Here is a 22,286-nt window from a genome sequence, read left to right as displayed (position 1 = left end):
AGAAAACTGGCAGGGAACATAAAAACTGACTGCAAAAGCTTTTATAGATATGTGAAGAGAAAAAGATTAGTTAAAACAAATATAGGTCCCGTGCAGTCAGAAATGGGGAACAAGGACATGACAGACCAATTGAATAACTAATTTTGGTTCTGTTTTCACTAAGGAAGACATAAATAATCTGCCGGAAATAGAAGGGGACCGGGGGTCAAATGAGATGGAGGAACTGAGTGAAATCCAGGTCAGCCGGGAAGTGGTGTTAGGTAATTGAATGGATTAAAGGCCGATAAATCCCCAGGGCCAGATAGGCTGCATCCCAGAATACTTAAGGAAGTAGCCCCAGAAATAGTGGATGCATTAGTGATAATTTTTCAAAACTCTTTAGATTCTGGAGTAGTTCCTGAGGATTGGAGGGTAGCTAATGTAACATCACTTTTTAAAAAGGGAGGGAGAGAGAAAACGGGGAATTACAGACCTGTTAGTCTAACGTCGGTAGTGGGGAAACTGCAAGAATCAGTTATTAAAGATGGGATAGCAGCACATTTGGAAAGTGGTGAAATCATTGAACAAAGTCAGCATGGATTTATGAAGGCTAAATCATATCTGATGAATCTTAAAGAATTTTTCGAGGATGTAACTAGTAGAGTGGATAAGGGAGAACCAGTGGATGTGTTATATCTGGACTTTCAGAAGGCTTTCGACAAGGTCCCACATAAGAGATTAGTATACAAATTTAAAGCACACAGTATTGGGGGTTCAGTATTGATGTGGATAGAGAACTGGTTGGCAGACAGGAAGCAAAGAGTAGGAGTAAACGGGTCCTTTTCACAATGGCAGGCAGTGACTAGTGGGGTACCGCAAGGCTCAGTTCTGGGACCCCAGCTGTTTACGATATATATCAATGATTTGGACGAGGGAATTGAATGCAACATCTCCAAGTTTGCGGATGACACGAAGCCGGGGGGCAGTGTTAGCTGTGAGGAGGATGCTAGGAGGCTGCAAGGTGACTTGGATAGGCTGGGTGAGTGGGCAAATGCATGGCAGATGCAGTATAATGTGGATAAATGTGAGGTTATCCACTTTGGTCGCAAAAACAGGAAAGTAGATTATTATCTGAATGGTGGCCGATTAGGAAAGGGGGAGATGCAGCGAGACCTGGGTGGCATGGTACACCAGTCATTAAAAGTAGGTATGCAGGTGCAGCAGGCAGTGAAGAAGGCAAATAGTATGTTAGCATTCATAGCAAAAGGATTTGAGTATAGGAGCAGGGAGGTTCTACTGCAGTTGTACAGGGTCTTGGTGAGACCACACCTGGAGTATTGCGTACAGTTTTGGTCTCCTAATCTGAGGAAAGACATTCTTGCCATAGAGGGAGTACAGAGAAGGTTCACCAGACTGATTCCTGGGATATCAGGATTTTCATATGAAGAAAGACTGGATAGACTCGGTTTCTACTCGCTAGAATTTAGACGATTGAGGGGGTTCTTATAGAAACTTACAAAATTCTTAAGCGGTTGGACAGGCTAGATGCAGGAAGATGTTGGGGAAGTCCAGAACAAGGGGTCACAGTTTAAGGATAAGGGGGAAATCTTTTAGGACCGAGATGAGGAAAACATTTTTCACACAGAGAGTGGTGAATCTCTGGAATTCTCTGCCACAGAAGGTAGTTGAGGCCAGTTCATTGGCTATATTTAAGAGGGAGTTAGATGTGGCCCTTGTGGCTACAGGGATCAGGGGGTATGGAGAGAAGGCAGGTACAGGATACTGAGCGGTGCAGGCTCAAAGGGCCGAATGGCCTATTCCTGCACCTATTTTCTATGTTTCTATGTTTCTATCTATAAAATCTTTTGGGATTGTCCTTAATACTACCCAGCAGAGCTATCTCCTGGCCCATTTTTGCCCTTCTGATCTTGTTTTTTGGTTTACACCTTAGTTACCGAAACTCCTCCAGGGATGCACTAGATCCCAGCTGCCTATACCTGTCCCATGCATCCTTGTTTTTAACCAATGCCTCAATTTTCTTCATCAGCCAAGCTTCCTTACCTTTGCATGCTTTGCCCTTCACTCCACAGAGAAGTGTGCTTTAGTCAGCACACTTATAAAAACATCCCACAGCCGATGTTCCTTTCCCCTCAAGTAAGCTGCTCCAGTCAGCTTGAGCGAGACCTTCTCTCATATGCTCAAAGTTGACTTTACCCCAGTAGTGGACCCATGTGTCCCTATCCAAAACAAATGTTATGTTAACTAATGTTAACTAGTGGCAGAGTCAAAGACCAGAGAGCATAGCCTCAGAATAAAAGGACATATCTTTAGAAAGGAGATGAGAAGGATTTTCTTCAGTCAGATGGTAGTGAATTTGTGGAATTAATTGTCTCAGACGGCTAAACAGCTGACAAAGATCGATTTCAGAAGGCCAAGTCACACACTTTGGTTGTTTTATGGTGGGGACTGACAGATTCCTCATTAGTAAGGGTGTCATAAGTTATGGGGAGAAGGTGGGAGAATGGGGTTGACAGGGAAAGATAGATCAGCCATGATATGTAGAATTTGTTCCGATGACTCATTAGTTTGTCGAGTAGGAGTGGGTTTGCCTTCACCCTGCCAGCTAAAGCTCAGATGAGTGAGTGACGTCAGGGGCCTCCAAACGTTTCAGCATGAGGGCCACATTATATATTTGACACATTTTTGCGGGCCGTAAGAAAAAATAAAGAAATTTGAGTTTTATAACTCGAGAGTGAGAGACTTGGGCCGCGGAATCGGGGGGCTGGGGGCGCTGCACCTCTAAAGTCTAAAGGCTGTAGTCTAAAGACCAAAGCGGTCCGGACTGATATATGTAGGAAAGAACTGCAAATGCTGATTTTAATCGAAGGTAGCACAAATGCTGGAATAACACCCTACTGGTAGGTATGTTACAAAACTTACCTTCAGCGGCGCTGCAGTTCTGCCACTGGTCGTGTGCGCGACTTTGGCGCCTTTGAGAGGGGGGCGGGTTTAAAATGCCCTTTTCTCCAGCCTGTTGAAATCGATCCTTGTCAGGCTGTTTAGCTGCTGAAGAAAAATCGCACCGACATCCGTTTTATGAAGTTTTTTAAAAACAGCGCCAGATAATTTAAAGCATATAATTAGTTAGTTACCTAATTGTAGCTAATTACAAAATTCAATTACTAGATCTAAACATCTATAATTTTTAACATTTTAAAATAGCCTAAGTGTCCAAATAACATTCACACAAGCATTCACCATATAACATGTTTTTAAATCTCATTGTCATGAATTTATAGGCCAAGGAAGGAATTTAGTGTTTAATTCCCGTAAATTAATGGGCATTTTAATCATCTTGCGAGTGGGATTTTGTGGAACGCGATCAATTGGAACGTTACATTTGCGGTGAATTTAAACCCCATATCGGCAGGAAAAACACTGCCGGTTCGTATGGGGCATAAATCACCTTTTCGCAATGTGAAATTTTGATTAAAGGCATCCTAAGAAGCATGTTTATATGTAAAAATAAACAGCGTACCTTGCTTTGTCCCGTACGTGAGATCTGCCCCGTTGTCAGCATTGATGGCTTTAGAAGTCGCTTTTTATTTTACTCCTGCTATTAAATTATCCAACGATGTTTTTAAAAAACTTCATAAAATGGAAGTCGGATCGATTATTCTTCAGCAGCTGTCTTGAGACAGAGTGGACAGCTATCTGCAGAGCCAAAAGAGATGGGGGAGATATTGAACAATTTCTTTTCTTCGGTATTCACCAAGGAGAAGGATATTGAGTTATGTGAGGTAAGGGAAACTACTAGTTACGAGTAGCTATGGATACTATGAGTTTCAAGGTAAAAGAAGTACTGACACTTTTGAAAAATATAAAAGTGGATAAGTTTCCAGGTCCTGACAGGATATTCCCTAGGACATTGAGGGAAGTTAGTATAGAAATAGCCGGGGCTATGACAGAAATATTTCAAATGTCATTAGAAATGGGAATAGTCCCCGAGGATTGGCGTACTGCGCTTGTTGTTCCATTGTTTAAAAAGGGTTCTAAGAGTAAACCTGGCAATTATAGGCCTGTTAGTTTGACTTCAGTGGTGGGCAAATTAATGGAAAAGATACTTAGAGATAATATATATAAGCATCTGGATAAACAGGGTCTGATTAGGAACTGTCAGCAAAGATTTGTGCCTGGAACGTCATGTTTAACTAATCTTCTTGAATTTTTTGAAGAGGTTACTAGGGAAATTGACGAGGGTAAAGCAGTGGATGTTGTCTATATGGACTTAGTAAGGCCTTTGACAAGGTTCCTCATGGAAGGTTGGTTAAGAAGGTTAAACTGTTGGGTATAAATGCAGGAGTAACACGATGGCTTCAACAGTGGCTGAATGGGAGAAGCCAGAGGGTAATGGTGGATGGTTGTTTGTCGGGTTGGAGGCAGGTGACTAGTGGGGTGCCTCAGGGATCTGTGTTGGGTCCTTTGTTGTTTGTCATGTACATCAATGACCTGGATGAAGGGGTGGTAAATTGGATTAGTAAGTATGCAGATGATACCAAGATAGGGGGTGTTGTGGATAATGAAGAGGATTTCCAAAGTCTACAGTGATTTACGCCATTTGGAAAAATGGGCTGAAAGATGGCAGATGGAGTTTAATGCTGATAAATGTGAGGTGCTACACCTTGGCAGGACAAATCAAAATAGGACGTTCATGGTAAATGGTAGGGAATTGAAGAATACAGTTGAACAGAGGGATCTGGGAATAACCGTGCATAGTTCCTTGAAGGTGGAATCTCATATAGATAGGGTGGTAAAGAAAGCTTTTGGTATGCTAGCCTTTATAAATCAGGGCATTGAGTATAGAAGCTGGGATGTAATGTTAAATTAAATTAAATCCATTAAATTGTACAAGGCATTGGTGAGACTAAATCTGGAGTATGGTGTACAATTTTGGTTGCCCAATTATAGGAAGGATGTCAACAAAATAGAGAGAGTACAGAGGAGATTTACTAGAATGTTGCCTGGGTTTCAACAACTAAGTTACAGAGAAAGGTTGAACAAGTTAGGGCTTTATTCTTTGGAGCGCAGAAGGTTAAGGGGGGGGACTTGATAGAGGTCTTTAAAATGATGAGAGGATTAGACAGAGTTGACGTGGATAAGCTTTTCCCACTGAGAGTAGGGAAGATTCAAACAAGGGGACATGATTTGAGAATTAAGGGACAGAAGTTTAGGGGTAACATGAGGGGGAACGTCTTTACTCAGAGAGTGGTAGCGGGTGGAATGAGCTTACAGTGGAAGTGGTGGAGGCAGGTTCGTTGGTATCATTTAAAAATAAATTGGATAGGCATATGGATGAGAAGGGAATGGAGGGTTTTGGTATGAGTGCAGGCAGGTGGGACTAAGGGAAAAAAGTTGTTCGGCACGGACTTGTAGGGCCGAGATGGCCTGTTTCCGTGCTGTAATTGTTATATGGTTATATAGCAGCTAAACAGCATGACAAAGATCGACTTCATCAGGCTGGAGAAAACGGCATTTTAAACCCGCCCCCCTCTCAAAGGCGCCAAAGTCGCGCACACGGCCAGTGGCAGAACTGCATCGCCGCTGAAGGTAAGTTTTGTAACATACCTACAGATAGGAACGATTGCACATTATTACCCGCCGCTGAACACCACCAATTACATCCCAATTACACCCTTCTTCACAACGGACCTGTGATGTCTCGGCTCTGACAATTCGAGGGACCTACCCAGTAACAACACTAAGAGCAGCTCCAGGCCGCCGCGCTCTCCAACTCAAATTGATTTGACGCCTGACACATGCGCTGAGCTTGCTGTGGGCCGGATAAAATCTCGTGGCGAGCCGGATGTGGCCCGTGGGCCATAGCTTGGAGACATCTGTTCTTGGTGGAAGATCTAGAACTAGGATGACCACTGTTTAGAAATAAAGGATAGCTCATTTAAGTGAGAGTTCAAGTGATCTTCGTTTCTTTTTTAAGGGCAAAAACCGTTGGCAATGGAAGCAGAATATTAAATATTTGTTTTAAGATAGAGGTAAATAGACTCTTGCTCATCAAAGGGGCCAAAGAATACCTTAGATTGTGGAGTTGAGGCTACAGTGAAGTCAGTCATGATCTTGTTCAATGTCAGAATAGGGATGAAATCTGGGGAGGTTTACTCCTGATTCTATTTCATATGTTTTTATGTACATTTGTAGTTAAGGACGGAAATGTTTTTGATATGTGTTATTGAATCCAATAAACATAAATGAAAAAATTCAATAAAAGTATTTATAATGGGGCATGGATTCATTTTTACGATTCAATGCCCAGTAAAAAGTGAGCCCCTTGCTATTTTGCTTAGTCGTGAAATCAAATGGGTCAGTAGTTTAATTATTTATTTACTTATTTATTTTATTTTTTATTTTATTAGAAGTAAGCACAATCATATGGCACCAAAGTGCCTAATATATATTTTCATAATACATTTTATGTACAACTTCTTTTTTTTTTTGTTATATTGAAAAAAGATTAGAATAAGAAAAAGAAGTTAGGTAGTAAAGGATAGAAAGATGTGAAATATATAGTGTGTGAAGGAAGAAAACGAGTAAATGAAGAAACTTGAGAAAGAGTAAATAGAAAAAATAAAATAAAATAAAAACAGGAGCACATTATTTATAATCTTGACCAACCCTCGTCCAGTCCTGAAACAGTTATTTTTTACAATTGTGTTGCACCATATGATTCCAAAAAAACGACGAATGGAGACCAACTCGTTATGAATTGGTCTGATTTATCCATTAGGAGGAATTGCATTTCCTCAAGATGAGCGGTGTCCAACATACTTGCTGTAAAGAGGTGTCATCAACACACTGTGTCTTTACTTCACTTTATTCATACTGTAACATACATTACTGCACTAGCTGTACGTGGTCTGTCACGGGAACTAGAGAGAGATCAGTGGGTGGGGAGGTTGTAATTATACTTGTGATATGGGGAGTGGTTAGTAGTGGTGAGGTCACTATGTTAAAGGTACATGCACATATCATCTACACTTGCAATCCACATTTTAAGCGTTGGTATTGATGTACCCTTCCAAAATTTAAGTATTAATTTTTTTGCTATTATTAAACCATAGTTAAAGAATAGATTTTGAGATGTGTTCAATTTATTCCCATCTTCCATTACGCCAAATATAATCATTTCAGTATTAGGTTCCATTCTTGTCTTGAATAATTTTGTAAATATTTCAAAAATATCATTCCAAAATCTATAAAGTTTTATGCAGGAAACTAAGGAGTGTGTTATAGTTGCATTTTGGGCTAGACATTTATCACAAGTGGTGGATATATTTGGATAAAATTTGTTCAATCTTGTTTTTGAATAATATAATCTATGTACAGTTTTAAATTGAATTAGATTATGTCTTACATTAATTGAACATTTGTGTATATATATCAAGTATTTTTCCCATGTAACCTTCATGATTTTTATCATTAGTTCCCGTTCCCACTCATCTCTAAGTACCTCTGTCGATGGTAGGTCTATATTTAGAATACTATTATATAAATATGATATTAATTCTTGTGAGTCAGCTTCAATATTCATTGCTTCTTCCAATACTTCAGAGGTTATTTTTTGATATCCTTGTATATATTTTTTCATGAAATCGCAAATCTGAAGATATTTAAAATATTGGTTGTTTTTCAATTTAAATTTTAATTGTAATTGTTGGAATGATAGTAGGTTTCCCATTTCGTACATATCCCCGATCCTTCTAATTCTGAGACTTTCCCATTGGTTATATGTCTTATCAATAAGAGATGGTTTAAATAAAGGGTTATTCGCTATTGGCATTAGCAATGGTAGATTTCTTAATTTTAAAGATAATTTTATTTGTTTCCAAATTCTTATTGTACCATATATAATTGATTTCTTCTTATATATTGTGTTATTCATTTTTTTGGGGGAGAAGAGGATCGTTCCTATATTACAAGGATGGCAGTCCTCCTTCTCCATTTTTATCCATTCTGTCTGTTGGGTAGAACTATCCAATCAACAAATCATATTCTTAATATGCACTGCCCAGTAATAATACATAAAATTCGGGAGTGAAAGTCCCCTGACCTCTTTTGGTTTACATAAGTGATTTTTTTGTGATTCTATGTGATCTATAGTTCCAAATATAATTAGTAATATTAGAGTCTAATTTTTTTTTTTAAATATTTTGGTATATATAGACTGAAATAGGTATAGTAATTGTGGTAGGAAGATCATTTTTATTGCATTTATTCTACCTAATAATGATAAGGGACGTGTTTTCCAAAATTTAATCAGCGCATTAAGTTTATTTAATAAAGGTATGAAATTAGCGTTGAATAATGCTTTATATTTTCTAGTAAACTGAATACTCAAATATTTAAATGTTTCTGATGCGATTTTAAAGGGGAACTTCAATAAGTGTGTAGGTTCTTGAGGTTTTAATGTCATGATTTCACTTTTATTCCAGTTTATTCTATATCCAGAAAAAGACCCAAATTCCTCTATTAAATTTAATAAATTTGGCATGCTCGTTTGTGACTTTGTAATATATAAAAGTATATCGTCTGCATATGATGAGATTTTATTCTTTGAGTCCCTGGTATTATAGCCCTGAATATTCGGATGAATTCTTATACGTTCAGCCAGGGGTTCTATCGTAAAGGCAAATAGCAGGGGTCATAATGCACATCCCTGCCTATTACCCCTTGATAGTTGAAATTTTTTAGATAACATGTTATTAGTTAAAATTCTTGCCATCGGTTTATCATATAATAATTTTACCCATGTTATAAAATTCTCTCCCATATTAAATTTTTATAGTACTTTATATAAGTATTGCCACTCTACCTGATCAAATGCTTTCTCTGCATCCAAAGAAATAATTGATATATCTTCTTCCTCTACGTTATGCAAGTACATTATATTAAACAGACGTCTCAGATTATTAAATGAGTATCTTTTCGGTATAAACCCCGTTTGATCATGGTTTATCAATTTACTAATATATTTGCTTAATCTTTTTGCTAAAATCTTTGCTAAAATTTTCTGATCTGTATTTAAAAGTGATATAACTCTGTATGAGCCCGGATCTTCTAAATCTTTATCTTTTTTTGGAATAAGCGTAATAGTTGATTCTGTTAGTGTTTCAGGTAGTTTGTTTTCTTTAAAAGCATGGGAGTATAAATTAAATAAATAAGGGGTCGTTATCTCATGATTTTTTTAAATAAAATTCATTATTAAAACCATCTGGTCCCTGTGTCTTACCATTTTTCAGCGATTTTATTGTTTCACCTATTTCTTTGATTGTAATTTGAGCTCCTAGTTCCACTTGTTCCAAAAGGTCCAGTATTGGAAGATTAATGTTAGATGTATATAAGTTTTGGTAAAATTGAGCAAATCTATTATTAATATCTTTAGGTTGTCTTAGTAATTCACCTTTCTCTGATTTAATTTTGGTTATAGTATTTTCCTTTTCTTGTTTTTTCAATTAACGAGCTAAAAGCTTATGTGGTTTGTCACCAAACTCAAAATGTTCCTGTTTTGTAATTTGGAATAGTCTTATTACTCTTGCCGATAAAATTTGATTAAGTTTAAATGTCAGTAATATTATCTTATTGTGTTTATCTATCGTGGAGTCTTTAGCATTATCTAACTCTAACTCCCTGATTTCTTGTTCTAACAACAATTGTTCTGTCTTATTCTTTTTATTTTGAAAACTTTGATATGAAATTATAATTCCTCTCATAAATGCCTTAAAAAGTTTCCCATAATAAAGAAGGCAAAGTACCTGGTATATCATTTGTATCGAAAAAAAGTTTCATTTGTTGTTTTAAATATTGATAGCCTTGCATGTCATTTAAAATATGTGTATTAAACCTCCAACAAAATGTTTTACCCGGCATTCCCTCAAATTTTACTGAAAATGTCAACAGAGAGTGATCTGAGATACTACTAATGTGGTATGTTGGGTTGTTTGTATATGGCATTAATTTCATATCCACTAAAAAATAATCAATTCTTGAATAAGTTTTATGTACCAAAGAGTAAAACGAGTATTCCCTTCCAACTGGATTAGCAGATCTCCATACATCTATTATATTAGTATTTTTTATATATGTATTTAGAAGTTCGCTAGTCTTAGATTTTAAATTACTCTTCCTTTGTTTTGCTGATTTATCTAGATATGAATCTAAAACACATTTTGGTAATTAAACTCTGATATTATGTCTATAATTTTATCAAAAAATTGGGGGTTGTCAAAATTCGGAGCATAAATATTTATCAAAGTTAGTGGGGTTGCATAAATTTCTCCCGAAACTATAATACACCTTCCCTCTTTATCTGATATAGTATTCTTTAATTTAAAGGGAATACCTTTTCTAATAAGAATAGACGTACCCCTAGATTTAGAAGTAAATGAGTAGTAGTATGTCTGGCCTATCCAATTCGCCTTTAATCTCATTTGTGTTTGCTGTTTCACGTGTGTTTCCTGCAAAAACATTATGTCGCTTTTCAACGATTTTAGTTGGGCAAAAATTTAACCCCTCTTAATTGGCTCGTTGGCACCCCTTATATTCCAACTACAAAATGTAATTCCTCCATTCTTTATTTGTCTATCGTCTTGCATTGTAAATCAAGGTAATATTCCTGAATCATATGGTGCAACCAAATACCTCAGAATTTTAGTAGTTGGGTGGTCATGCCGGGTTATTAGATTTATATTGCATCTCCTTCTTGTAAAGTGCCTTAGAAAAATAAAGAAAAAATGTGATATACAATTACTTTCAAAAATAATAAACAGATAAAAATCGTGATTGTGCTTAAAAAAAATGGTGCTATTAAGGTATCTAAGGAAAGATACCTTAAAGACGAATAGCCATCAATGATGGCAAAAAATGTATAGACCTACGTGATGTTGTTATACATTTGAGCTCCTCCCCCTTGGTGAAGCCTCATAAAAAGTTACATACCGTTTCATATTTTGTCTTTTCTTATATGAGTTTATCAAACCAGCGTCAGTGAAAGCCGAGAGAAAAAATTAAAAAAAAAAATTATCAGGAAGAGACACAAGGAGTAAAAAAAAAACAAATATAGAACGCAACATTTACATGATTATATAAGTATATATGTCCTTCCAACTTATCCAATCTTAATCTAATCTAAACTTTCCCACATATATCCACCCAGGATTCTTACATCATATCCCATTCTATAACTACCATAGAAGCATACCAATCATACAAGCAGGTACCAAAGGGTTAACTACCGTACAAGCAGGTGCCAAAGGGTTAAACTTTGAGCTTTTCATCCAAGGTTGAATATAACCAAGCTCTCTGAATAACACATTCCAGCGAGATAAGCTTTTTAATTGTCTGGGTAGTTTGGCCATTTTAATCAGTTCAAAACTCTGTAAAAAGTTCAATCTTCTTCCTTGTCGGCAGCTTGCCCCGGTGTTTTCTTAACGATGTCCTCTGCATACTTTAAAGCTTTTCCGGGATCTGCAAATGAGCATTCAACGCCGTTATAAGATACCTTCATTTTTCGGGGAAAGTAAATTCCATATCTTACTCCCGAGACATCCCTCAAAGTGTGTCTTGCCGGTGTAAACGATCTCATTTTCTCGACTACCTCGGGAGAGTTATCGCAAAATATTCGCACATTATCCCCACGGTATGTCAGCTTCTTCCCATGAGTGATTTTTTTCAATATAAATTCCACTGAAGAGATGTCACGAAATTTCACAATTATCTGTCTTGAATAATTTGTTCCTCTTGCAACATACCCAACTCGGTGAGCGACGTCTATTCTTGGTTCTTCCGACAGTTCAAAGACATCTTTGAGTAAATCAGTAACGAAAGTACATGCTTGAGATTCATGTCCCTCTCATCCTTCCTCTACTCCGAGAATCCTCAGGTTATGTCTTCGAGCTCTTGCTTCCAGGTCCAGACATTTATCAGTCATTCTTCCAAGATTTTCCTCTTCAGTTTTCTATGATTGTTTCAAACTCTTTATTTCCGAGACAATCTCTTTTATCTCATTCTCCATCTCTTCCATTATCTCATCCAGCTTTCCGATATCATCCTTCACACCTTTAAATTTCTTGTTGTAATCATTTTCAATTCTGACACACTCTGATTTTAATCTCTTATCAAATTCCTTATACTGCTTTTTCAGTTCTTTTAACTCACTGCAAGTATTATCAATTTTTTGAGAAGTTCTCTCCATGCCAGTCTCCATACTCTGCTTGTTACTCTCCATATGAAACTCCATACTTTGCATCTTCTCCAGTGTAATGTTGATTGTAGCAGTCATATCTAAAAGCATTTGCCTCCTTCTTCTTCCCTTCTTGTCTCCTTTTGTTGCCATTTCAAGCAGAGACCCTTGGCTGTAAGATTCTTCTTCTTCTGAACGTTCTTCTATCATTTGCAGAGTATCCAATACTTTCTGGAGCTGAAGACTGATAGTGTTTTTCTCTGGCGCCCTTGAACGATTATCTCTGCTCATTTAAACTCCCGATTTTACCATTAATCTCCCCGATTTTCACGTCACCTTCTGATGATATCACCCTTACACAACACCAGGCGACTCCGGTGAGTTTTTTTGAAATCGGTGCTGACTTTAAAATGGCTTTTTACAATTTTTTACGGGGGAGAAGCTCAATGCCGCGCCTTAATACTCCATGACGCCACCGGAAGACATGTATTTTTTATTTTAAAAAGCAAAAATATTTTGATCTCAGGAGATGTGGAGTAACAAACCTAAACACTTAAACAATAAACTTTTTTATTCATACAGCAATATATAATGGAAAATCTTCTCAATGAATCAACTTCAAGATCAACTTTTGTAGAGCCAGAAAGTGATACAGATCTGGAAGAAAGCATTGAAATCCCCAGGGATTTACGAAAGTTTGAGGTAATATGTTTTGTACAGATTTCCAAACATCGAGATGTTGACAGAGATGCAATTTGTAGTCAAATTACCCGAGTAATTGAACATTTTAACAGTGGGACAATAGTGAAGTGATTCTGTGTGTACAGAGCACTTGTGGCAGGAACCAAAGAAGATGGCTTCCACCTTTCACAAATTTATCTGGATTGTCTGTTTACTCGTTTTGCTGACACTTGATTAACTTTGCATCTCGAGCTCCAATACCTCAGATCATCCAGCTATGTGTGTGTGTATCTAAAGTTAATTAGCAAATGGCCTGGGCAGATTGATCACCTCCAATCATGTGCACATTTCCTGTTGTGTTTCATCCCTATTGTAACTGCTCTGTGCCAGCATTAGCCGAAATGAAACAAACAGCCAGGACTGCCTGTTTACACGAGTCTCAGGTCAGAAAAAAGAGCTCAACGAGAAGACGACTGAATGCCATTCCTCAATTTAAGAAAGGGATACCTTTCTGGATGACATTTACATGGCAAAATCAAAAAGGCTGGGCAATAGGAACACCCCATTCATTATAGGGCAGCATAGTGGCGCAGCGGTAGAGTTGCTGCCTTATAGCACCAAGGATCCAGATCTGATCCTGACTGCGGATGCTGTCTGCACATTCTCCCTGTGACCGCATTGCTCCGGTTTCCTCCCACATTCCAAAGACGTGCAGGCTTGTAGGTTAATTGGCTTCTATAAATTGTTCCTAGAGTATAGGGAGTGATAGTTGGTCAGTGTGAACTCGGTCAGGCTGAAGGACCTGTTTCCATGCTTTATCTCTAGACTAAACAAAACACAAACTTTGGAAATCAAAAGAATCAAGAATGTTCAATTGTCATATACACCAGGATTAAAGTAACAACAGCACATCAAATAAATATACAATAAACAATAATATAGTAAACTAGACCAAGTGCAGACACTTTAGTTCTGCTCCCCCAATGCAAGATTCCACCTCTCACCCATTCCCCCAATGCAACCCGTTCCCCCATCACAATCTTGCACCACTCATGCCCAGCCATCTTCACCCTCTTCAATTCCTATAGGGGGAAGGGGTAGAGAGGTAGGGGGAGGGGGTAGAGAGGTATAGGATGGGGCAGTTAGTGAGAGGGAGGGGAGGGGGGTAGAGAGAGAGAGGGGGAGGGGGGTTGAGGGAGGGTGGTACAATGGGGTGCTTCCCATCCACTTAGAGTGGAGACGTGGCTACTACCCTCCCTACTCCTTCCTCTCCATCAATCCCCCCCATACTCCCTCCTCACCTCCGCAGGATCTTTCCCCTCTCCACCCCACTCCCTACCCCATCTCCCTCCTCCTCATTTCCCTCATCATCCTCCCCTCACTCCCATTCCCTTCCCCAGCACATACCCAGGTCCTAGAGCAGCGCCAGGGCCTGGAACCTGGACTGGTTCTTGTACTCGGTCCGGCCCTGGCTGTAGACTTCAGCTCGGCCGCCGCGTGGGCTCCAGTCCAGGCCCTGACTTCATATCCGTGCTCGTCCCTGACCCCGGACACAGGCTCGTCCTTGGGTCCAATGATGTCTTCTTTCTCAGCCCCGGTCATGGCCCCATCCCAAGCCCCAGGCTCGGCCCCATCCCAAGCCCCACTCCAGCTCCAGCACCAGGCTCAGCTCCAGCCCAGGCCCAGTCCCCGGACTCGACCCGTGACACCACCCTCCCCACAAGGTACCGGGTGGGCGCCGCCACTCCTCGTTCACCGCGAGCGCTGCTGTGCTCCTTCCTCCCGGAGTGCCCCGTCCTGCCTTGCGAGGGCATTGTGACGTCAATCAGATTTTTTTTTCCAAAGTGGATGTGTTTTTAGAAATTTTTTGTTTTCAAATTTCAAGGATTAATAACTATAGGTGGGATTGCGACGGGAAGATATTTTTCGCCACCATGGGGAAAAATGTGAGTCGGATATGTGAAAATGGGAAGGCTGTGGCCTAGAGTTTGGAAGAAGATAGGAAAACCATATTGACACAGAGACACATCGTGGGCATATCATGGGCACAAACATAACCAATAGGAAGACCATTAGTATTATATAGATTATTAGTAATACCAGGCAACCTGACTAGTTAGGGTAGTGTAGTGCATTACAAAAGCCTGATGGTTGATGGGGAAAAAGCTGTTTTTGAACCTGGAGTCGTGAGTCTTGGGGCCCTGTATCTTTTTCCCAATGGTGGAAGCTTGGACAGAGTGATGTGGGTCTTTGATAATATATGTTGCCTTTTTAAGGTGACACTTTGATGGTGGAGCGACTGTCTTCATGATGGACCAGGCAATGTCCATCACTCTCTGCAACCTCTTACATTCTTTGCATTCAGGGAACCAAACTGAAGGTGTACCTCAGGAATTAAAGGTGTTAAAAAATAATCAAGGAGTTAATGTACCAGAAAAGGCATTTTATGCATTGCTAAAATTAATCTTTTCATTCTATTTCTCCAATACAGAAATCAGGAATTTCTGACCATTACTTCAAATTATTGCGGACCACCGTGTCAGGCATGTGGGATGAAGGAGAGCTATCCAAACGATCTTCTATGGTAATTGGACCGTCGTGAGCCGCATCCATTATGGGGAACAGTGAAGGGAACTACCGGCAGGGAGGGATTTGGGAAACACATTAAATTTGGAGTTGGGATTTTAGTTGGAGATTCATGTACATGTCCGGCGTTTATATTTCAGATTTCTATTTTGTACAAATATCGCTCATTATAACGGACCAACGAGGGGGTGGGGAGGTGTGAGAGGGGGGGGGGGGGGGGGGGGGGGGGGGGGGGGGGGGGGGGGGGGGGGGGGTGGGGGTGGGGAATGCGCCCGTTATTGCCAATTGTCGACCATAATCGAGTAAGGGATCACCTCCAGCCACATAGTGCTCACTCCGTGAAACTGCAAAGTGTTTTCAAATACAGACACTCCCCACATTAGACACTGACTAAACGCACACTAACTAAACCCACTGCTGAATTTGAGTTGTGTGAAAATTTACGCCTCGGCAGCAGTTCGCTACTGCCATTTGCAACCCAACAGGTTTAGAGAGGTGGCAGGCGGATTTTGACGTGATCTGAGGGTTTAATAAAAGTGCCAAAAGCAAATTTAGCAATGGGAGGATGGAGAGCGCTTCCCACTTAGAGTCATAGATCAATACAGTGTGGAAACAGGCCCTTGGCCCAACTCGCCCGCAACGGCCAACAATGTCCCAGCCACCCTAGTCCCACTTGTCTGGGCTTAGTCCATAACCCTCCAAACCTGTCCTATCCATGTACCTGTCCAACTATTTCTTAAACGATGGGATAGTCCCATCCTCAACTATCTCCTCTGGCAGCCTGTTCTGTTCCACACACCCACCACCCGCTGTGTGAAAAAGTTACCCCTCGGATTCCTATTAAATCTTTTCCCCTTCACCTTGCACCTGTGTCTTCTGGTCCCTGATTTCCCTACTCTGGGTAAAAGACTCTGTGCATTACCCGACCTATTCCTCTCATGATTTTGTATACCTCTATAAGATCTCCCCTCATCCTCCTACACTCCATGGAATAGAGACCCAGCCCACTCAACAAATCCCTATAGCTCACACCCTCTAGTCCTGGCAACATCCTCGTAAATCTCTTCTGAACCCTTTCGAGCTTGACAATATCTTTCCTATAACATGGTGCCCAGAACTGAACACAATATTCTAAATACGGTATCACCAATGTCTTATCTCAACAATGACCCCCCCAACTTCTACACGGAATACTCTGACTGATGAAGGCCAAAGTGCCAAAAAGCCTTTTTGACCACCTTATCTACCTGTGACTCGACCTTTATGGAACCATGCACTTGTACTCCTTGATCCCTCTGCTCTACAGCACTACCCAGAGGCCTACCATTTACTGTATAGGTCCTGCCCTTGTTCGACAACCCAAAATGCAACACCTCACACTTCTATATATTAGATTCCATCAACCATTCCTCTGCCCACCTGGCCAATCGATCCAGATCCTGCTGCAATCATTCACAACCATCTTCACTATCTGCAAAACCACCTACTTTTGTATCATCAACAAACTTGCGAATCTTGCCCTGTATGTTCTCATCCAAATCATTGATGTAGGTGACAAAAACGGGCCCAGCACCGAACCCTGTGGCACACCACTAGTCACAGGCCTCCATTCTGGGAAGCAACCTTCCACCATCACCCCTGCTTCCTTTTAAAAAATATATATTTTTATTAGAAGCATGTATACAAATAATAATAAGCGACAGTTTAATTACAGATTTCTTACATAGCTTCAGTTTTTTTTTTAAAGAATAAAGATAAAGGGAGAAAAAGATGAGAGAAAGTAATAGGGAGAGAAGAAGAAGAAAAAAAGGAGACGCAGAAGGAAACTACCAATAACAAGATTATGGAGATAGATCCGGGAAATGTTGAGTATAACATTTCATCCAGTCCCAAACTCAGGTTTCAACCCGGATTTTGTGTTAAACCAATTTACTTTTTCAAAAATTCAATAAATGGAGACCATATTCTAACAAACAATTCTGGTTTGTCAATTAAGACAAATTAAGACACCTGCTTCCTTCCATAGAGCCAATTTGCTATTCATTGAGTTACCTCTCCTTGGATCCCATGAGATCTAACCTTCCAGAGCATCCTACCATGCGGCACCTTGTCGAACGCCTTACTAAAATCCATGTACACAACATCTACAGCTCTGCCCTCATCAACCTTTTTACTCACAACTTCAAAAATCAATCAGTGGCCCTTGTGGCTAAGGGGATCAGAGGGTATGGAGAGAAGGCAGGTACGGGATACTGAGTTGGATGATCAGCCATGATCATATTGAATGGCCTACTCCTGCTAATTTCTATATTTATGAGACACGACCTCCCACGTACAAAACCATGCTGCCTGTCCCTAATCAGCCCTTGCCCGTCCAAATGCCTGTATATCCTATCCCTCAGAATACTCTCCAGTAACTTACCAACTACAGATGTTAAGCTCAATGGCCTATAGTTCCCAGCATTTTCCCTGCAGCCATTCTTGAAAAGAGGCACAACATTTGCCACCCTTCAATCCTCTGGCCTCTCTTGTATTTAAGAACAACTCATAAATTTCAACTAGGGCCCCTGCAATTTCCTCCCTAGTTGCGCCGCAATGTCCTCGGGTATATCTGATCAGGCCCCCGGAGATTTGTCTATCTTCAAACACAACAGTACCTTTAGTACTTCCTCGACGGTAACACTGAGGACCTTGCCCATCCCCTGTGGTCCCACACAGAGGTGACTGCTTTTAATTCCTGAGAGATCCCACTCTCTCTCCAGTTACCCCTTTCCCTCTTTATTAGATCTTTTGTGATTGTAATTTATGCCAGAGCTATCTCCTGGCCCCTCTTTGCCCTTCTGATCTCCTTGTTTAGTTTGCTCCTTAGTTCCCGAAACACCTCCAGGGATGCACTTGATCCCAGCTGTCTATATCTGTACCATGCATCCTTTTTATTCTTAACCAATGCCTCTATATCCCTCGTCAGCCAAGCTTCCTTACGTTTGCCTGCTTTGCTTTTCACTCTAAAGAGGACGTACACATCCTGAGCTCTCTTCAGAACACTTAAAAACATCCCACTTGGCCAATGTTCCTTTCCCTTCAAATAACCTGCTCCTGTCAAGTTGGCCTTACCCCAGTTGAGCATTTTAACACGTGGACCCTCTCCGTCCAAATCCATAACTATCTTAAACCTAATCGAACTGTGGTCACTTGTCCCAAAAGGCTCCTCCACACACACTTCATTAACTTGCCCTTCCCAATTTCCCAATACTAGATCCAGCGTTGCCCTCTCATGTGTGAGGGCCCCCACACACTGCGTAACCACTGCTTATGACTTCAAAGATGTAAAAGCCATGTCCGGGCTCGCTGCTCCTCCATTTTTGGCCACTTTCGGTGTAGCACTGGGAAGGTGAGCGAGAAGGAGGGAGGAGATGGAGAGCCACTCCCAGCCAAGTCGCCATGGCTGAGAAGCACAATGATGATTAGAAAACCAACCCCACTGTCTCAAATACAGACCTGAGAGAGCAGTCGATGAGTTATAAGAGATAGCATATTTAGTCGCATTTACTTTAGAGATACACCGCAAAAAAACGCCCTTTGGCCCACTGAGTCCGCACCGACCAGCAATCCCCATATGTTAACACTATCCTACACACTAGGGCCCATTTACAACTAAAGCCAATTGAGGGGGCAAAAATGCCTCCACCACTTCCTCCTTAAGGTCTACCCTGGTTTATCCTACCAAAATGCAACTCCTCACATTGATCTGAATTATACTCCACCCGCCACCGCTCTGCGCATTGACCCAGTTGATCCAGATCTTGTTGTAATCTAGATATCCTTCTTCACTGTCCAGTAAACCACCAATTTTAGTGTCATCTGCAAACATACTAACCATGCACCTACAATTACATCCAAATCATTAATACACAATTGTACAAATTATTGAATCAAGCATACACTTGGATCTCACACGTTAATGTACATATCGTAGGGCTACCACATTATCATTGCACCTTTATGTCTTTAGTTCATTATATGTCTTCCACAGTTCTTTATGAAATCTTTGACATGATTTGGCATGGAATCTGCCACATTGTAACAGCTTCTGAAGATTTTTTTCATCTTACTACCACAGCTGAATTATGGCCTTGATGAGCTTATGTCTTACGGTACAGCCCTTTCCTTTCATAATTGCCCACAAATTCCCCTTGATAATTGCCCACAAATACTTAAGTGGATTCAGGTCAGGTGAGTTCCTAGGCCAATCCAAGACATACAACCCCTTCTGCTGGAAAGATTGGGTCACCATCTTTGATGTGTGGAACAATGCAAGGTCTTACTGAAACATTCTGGAACTATCCGCAAACGTCTTTGCCATCTCCAGCACCACTCCTCTCTGCAATACATCGGGATATTGCAGCAATCTCACCATTAAATCAAGTAAGTGCAGTGGACCAACACTGTAATAGCTGAACCAATCCCAGGACATCATCTTCTCAGGATGTTTCATGAATTGGTCAATGTGGCATTTTCTCAGTGACTCTCCAACTGATCCACAAAAACGTTAGATACCTTGTCCCTGAATCGAGAAATGGCTTTCATCACCGAGTAACACCTTTCTGCAGTACTTGCATGTAAAACATTATTTTGTTTTATTATTTAAAACGTTATTTTGAATTTTATCGGTTTTAAATACAAGAACAAATGGTGAACGTAGAAACTCATCATTTGGATAAAATTGCAAAATCAGCCCATAATTCAATTAATTTGTACAAAAATGTATACATAACGTACAATTGTGTACAAGTCCTCTGGTACCCCATTTGTTATAGACCTCCGGGCTAACTTTAGATCATCAAGGGTATTGGAATCGCCAATGACGTGTCTGGAGCATGATCACTTTAGAAAGTGTTGAACAGCTGGGCAGTGTGGAAGAGATGAAATACCACATAGCATCTAATGATTCTGGTATCATGGTTATCTTGCATTCTGTCCATGTTTTACATGGGACCAGATTTTGAATGACTGTGATACCAATTAAAGGCAGCCATTGTGTAATGGGAAACAGTAAAAGAGAATATGCTGGGTTGCTTAAAACATAACTTTCCTATTGTCCAATGCAGTCATTTCCAAGGAGACGTTCTGGTGTGGATAGTACTTTCAGAAAATCTTCAGAATCATCAGAAATAAGTATCGGGAGCGATAGTGAATTAAGTGACGAATTTCCCTACACTTTAGGATTCCCGGGATTTCAGGTAATAACACAACTAACAAAATCCGGATCTATTCATGAATGTTAGAGGATTCAGTGAGCTACATTTATCAAAACTTGTGAGACTCAGACTGGCATGCTCTGGATGTTTACTATTTAATGTTTTGCCATACAACACAGGTAGATAAGGTGTTTAAGAAGGCTTTCAGTAAATTGGCCTTCATTAGTCAGAGTATTGAGCATAGCAGTTGGAATGTCAAGAGTGTACTTGGATTTGACTGCTACCTTCGACTCCATCTCTCACAACATCCTCCTTGACAGTCTAGCCTCCATTGGTATCATCAACACATCACTCACCTGGTTCGCATCATACAACTCCGGCTGCACTCAGTTTGTACAACGGCGGCAGGCGCGGGCACACCGCGACGCCCTGTGTCTCCCTTTCAAGGGAGATGCTAAAATGCATTTCGTTGTCTCTGTACTGTACACTGACAATGACAATTAAATTGAATCATCATTTTTTTTTAAAATGTCCAATCACAACCCTCCCCAGTCACCAGTAGTGTTCTCCCAGGCTCAGTCCTAGGGCCTCTCCTTTTTTATTATTTATTTACTTCCCCTTGGTTTTATTTTCAGGAAATACAACATTCAATTTCACTGCTACGTGGATGACACCCAGCTCTATCTGTCCACCAAACCCACTTCCATGCTTCCTCCCTCTTCCCTGTCTGACTGCTTGGTGGAAATTAAAACCTGGTTTGTCCACAACTTCCTCAAACTCAACAGTGACAAAACTGAAATTCTCCTTGTTGGCTCCAAATCCACCCTATCTAAATGTCCCAATTTCTCACTCACCATTGACAATTCCATAGTCCCTCCTTCCCCTCGGGTCAAGAATCTGGGTGTCATCCTTGATAGCACACTTTCTTTTGAAAAACACATCAATAATCTCACTCGGTCTGCTTACTTCCACCTACGCACTATCCACCGTCTCCGTCCATCACTCACACCTCACAGCACTGCTACTCTCATCCACGCCCTGGTCACCTCTCGTATTGATTATTGTAACTCTCACCTCTCTGGTTTACCCCACAAGTCCTTCCATAAACTTTAATTGGTCCAGAACTCAGCTGCCCACATTATCACCAGAACCCCATCCACCGAACACATCACTCCCATCCTCAAACAACTGCACTGGCTGCCTGTCCAATACCACTAGATTTTAAAATTCTCCTCCTCACTTTCAAAGCCCTCCACAATCTTGCTCCTCCATATCTCTCAGAACTCCTCCAGCCTTACGTTCCATCCTGAACTCTCCGATCCTCTTCTTCTGCCCTGCTCTCCACTCCATCTGTCCGCCTGTCCACGATGGTGTTCAGAGCCTTCAGCCGTTCTGCCCCTCACCTCTCGAACTCTCTCCCACTATCCATCCGTACCATAGAGTCTCTCCACACCTTTAAAACTCTCTCAAAACTCACCTATTCAGACTGGCCGATCCCACGTAACTCCACTTTCTATCAAATTCATGGATATGTTGTTTTTGTTTCATTTTATTTATATATTTGTAATATGCTTGTTTTAACTGTACGGTGT

General features: G+C 40.5%; 1 protein-coding gene across 1 annotated transcript in view; it reads left to right on the top strand.

Moving 5' to 3' along the window:
• The window catches only part of LOC129699142 (uncharacterized), a 285,806-nt gene that overhangs the window by 32,483 nt on the left and 231,037 nt on the right, over positions 1 to 22,286 (top strand). The window contains exons 5-7 of the mRNA XM_055638811.1: positions 12,812 to 12,931; positions 15,402 to 15,494; positions 20,605 to 20,736. Coding sequence (XP_055494786.1) covers positions 12,812 to 12,931; positions 15,402 to 15,494; positions 20,605 to 20,736 — 345 coding nt within the window. The remainder of the gene's footprint in view (positions 1 to 12,811; positions 12,932 to 15,401; positions 15,495 to 20,604; positions 20,737 to 22,286) is intronic.

This window comes from Leucoraja erinacea, chromosome 7 (genome assembly GCF_028641065.1).
Source record: "Leucoraja erinacea ecotype New England chromosome 7, Leri_hhj_1, whole genome shotgun sequence".
Classification (NCBI taxonomy): domain Eukaryota; kingdom Metazoa; phylum Chordata; class Chondrichthyes; order Rajiformes; family Rajidae; genus Leucoraja; species Leucoraja erinaceus.
The sequence above is the reverse complement of the archived record's forward strand: the minus strand, read 5'-3'. Positions and strand labels throughout refer to the sequence as shown.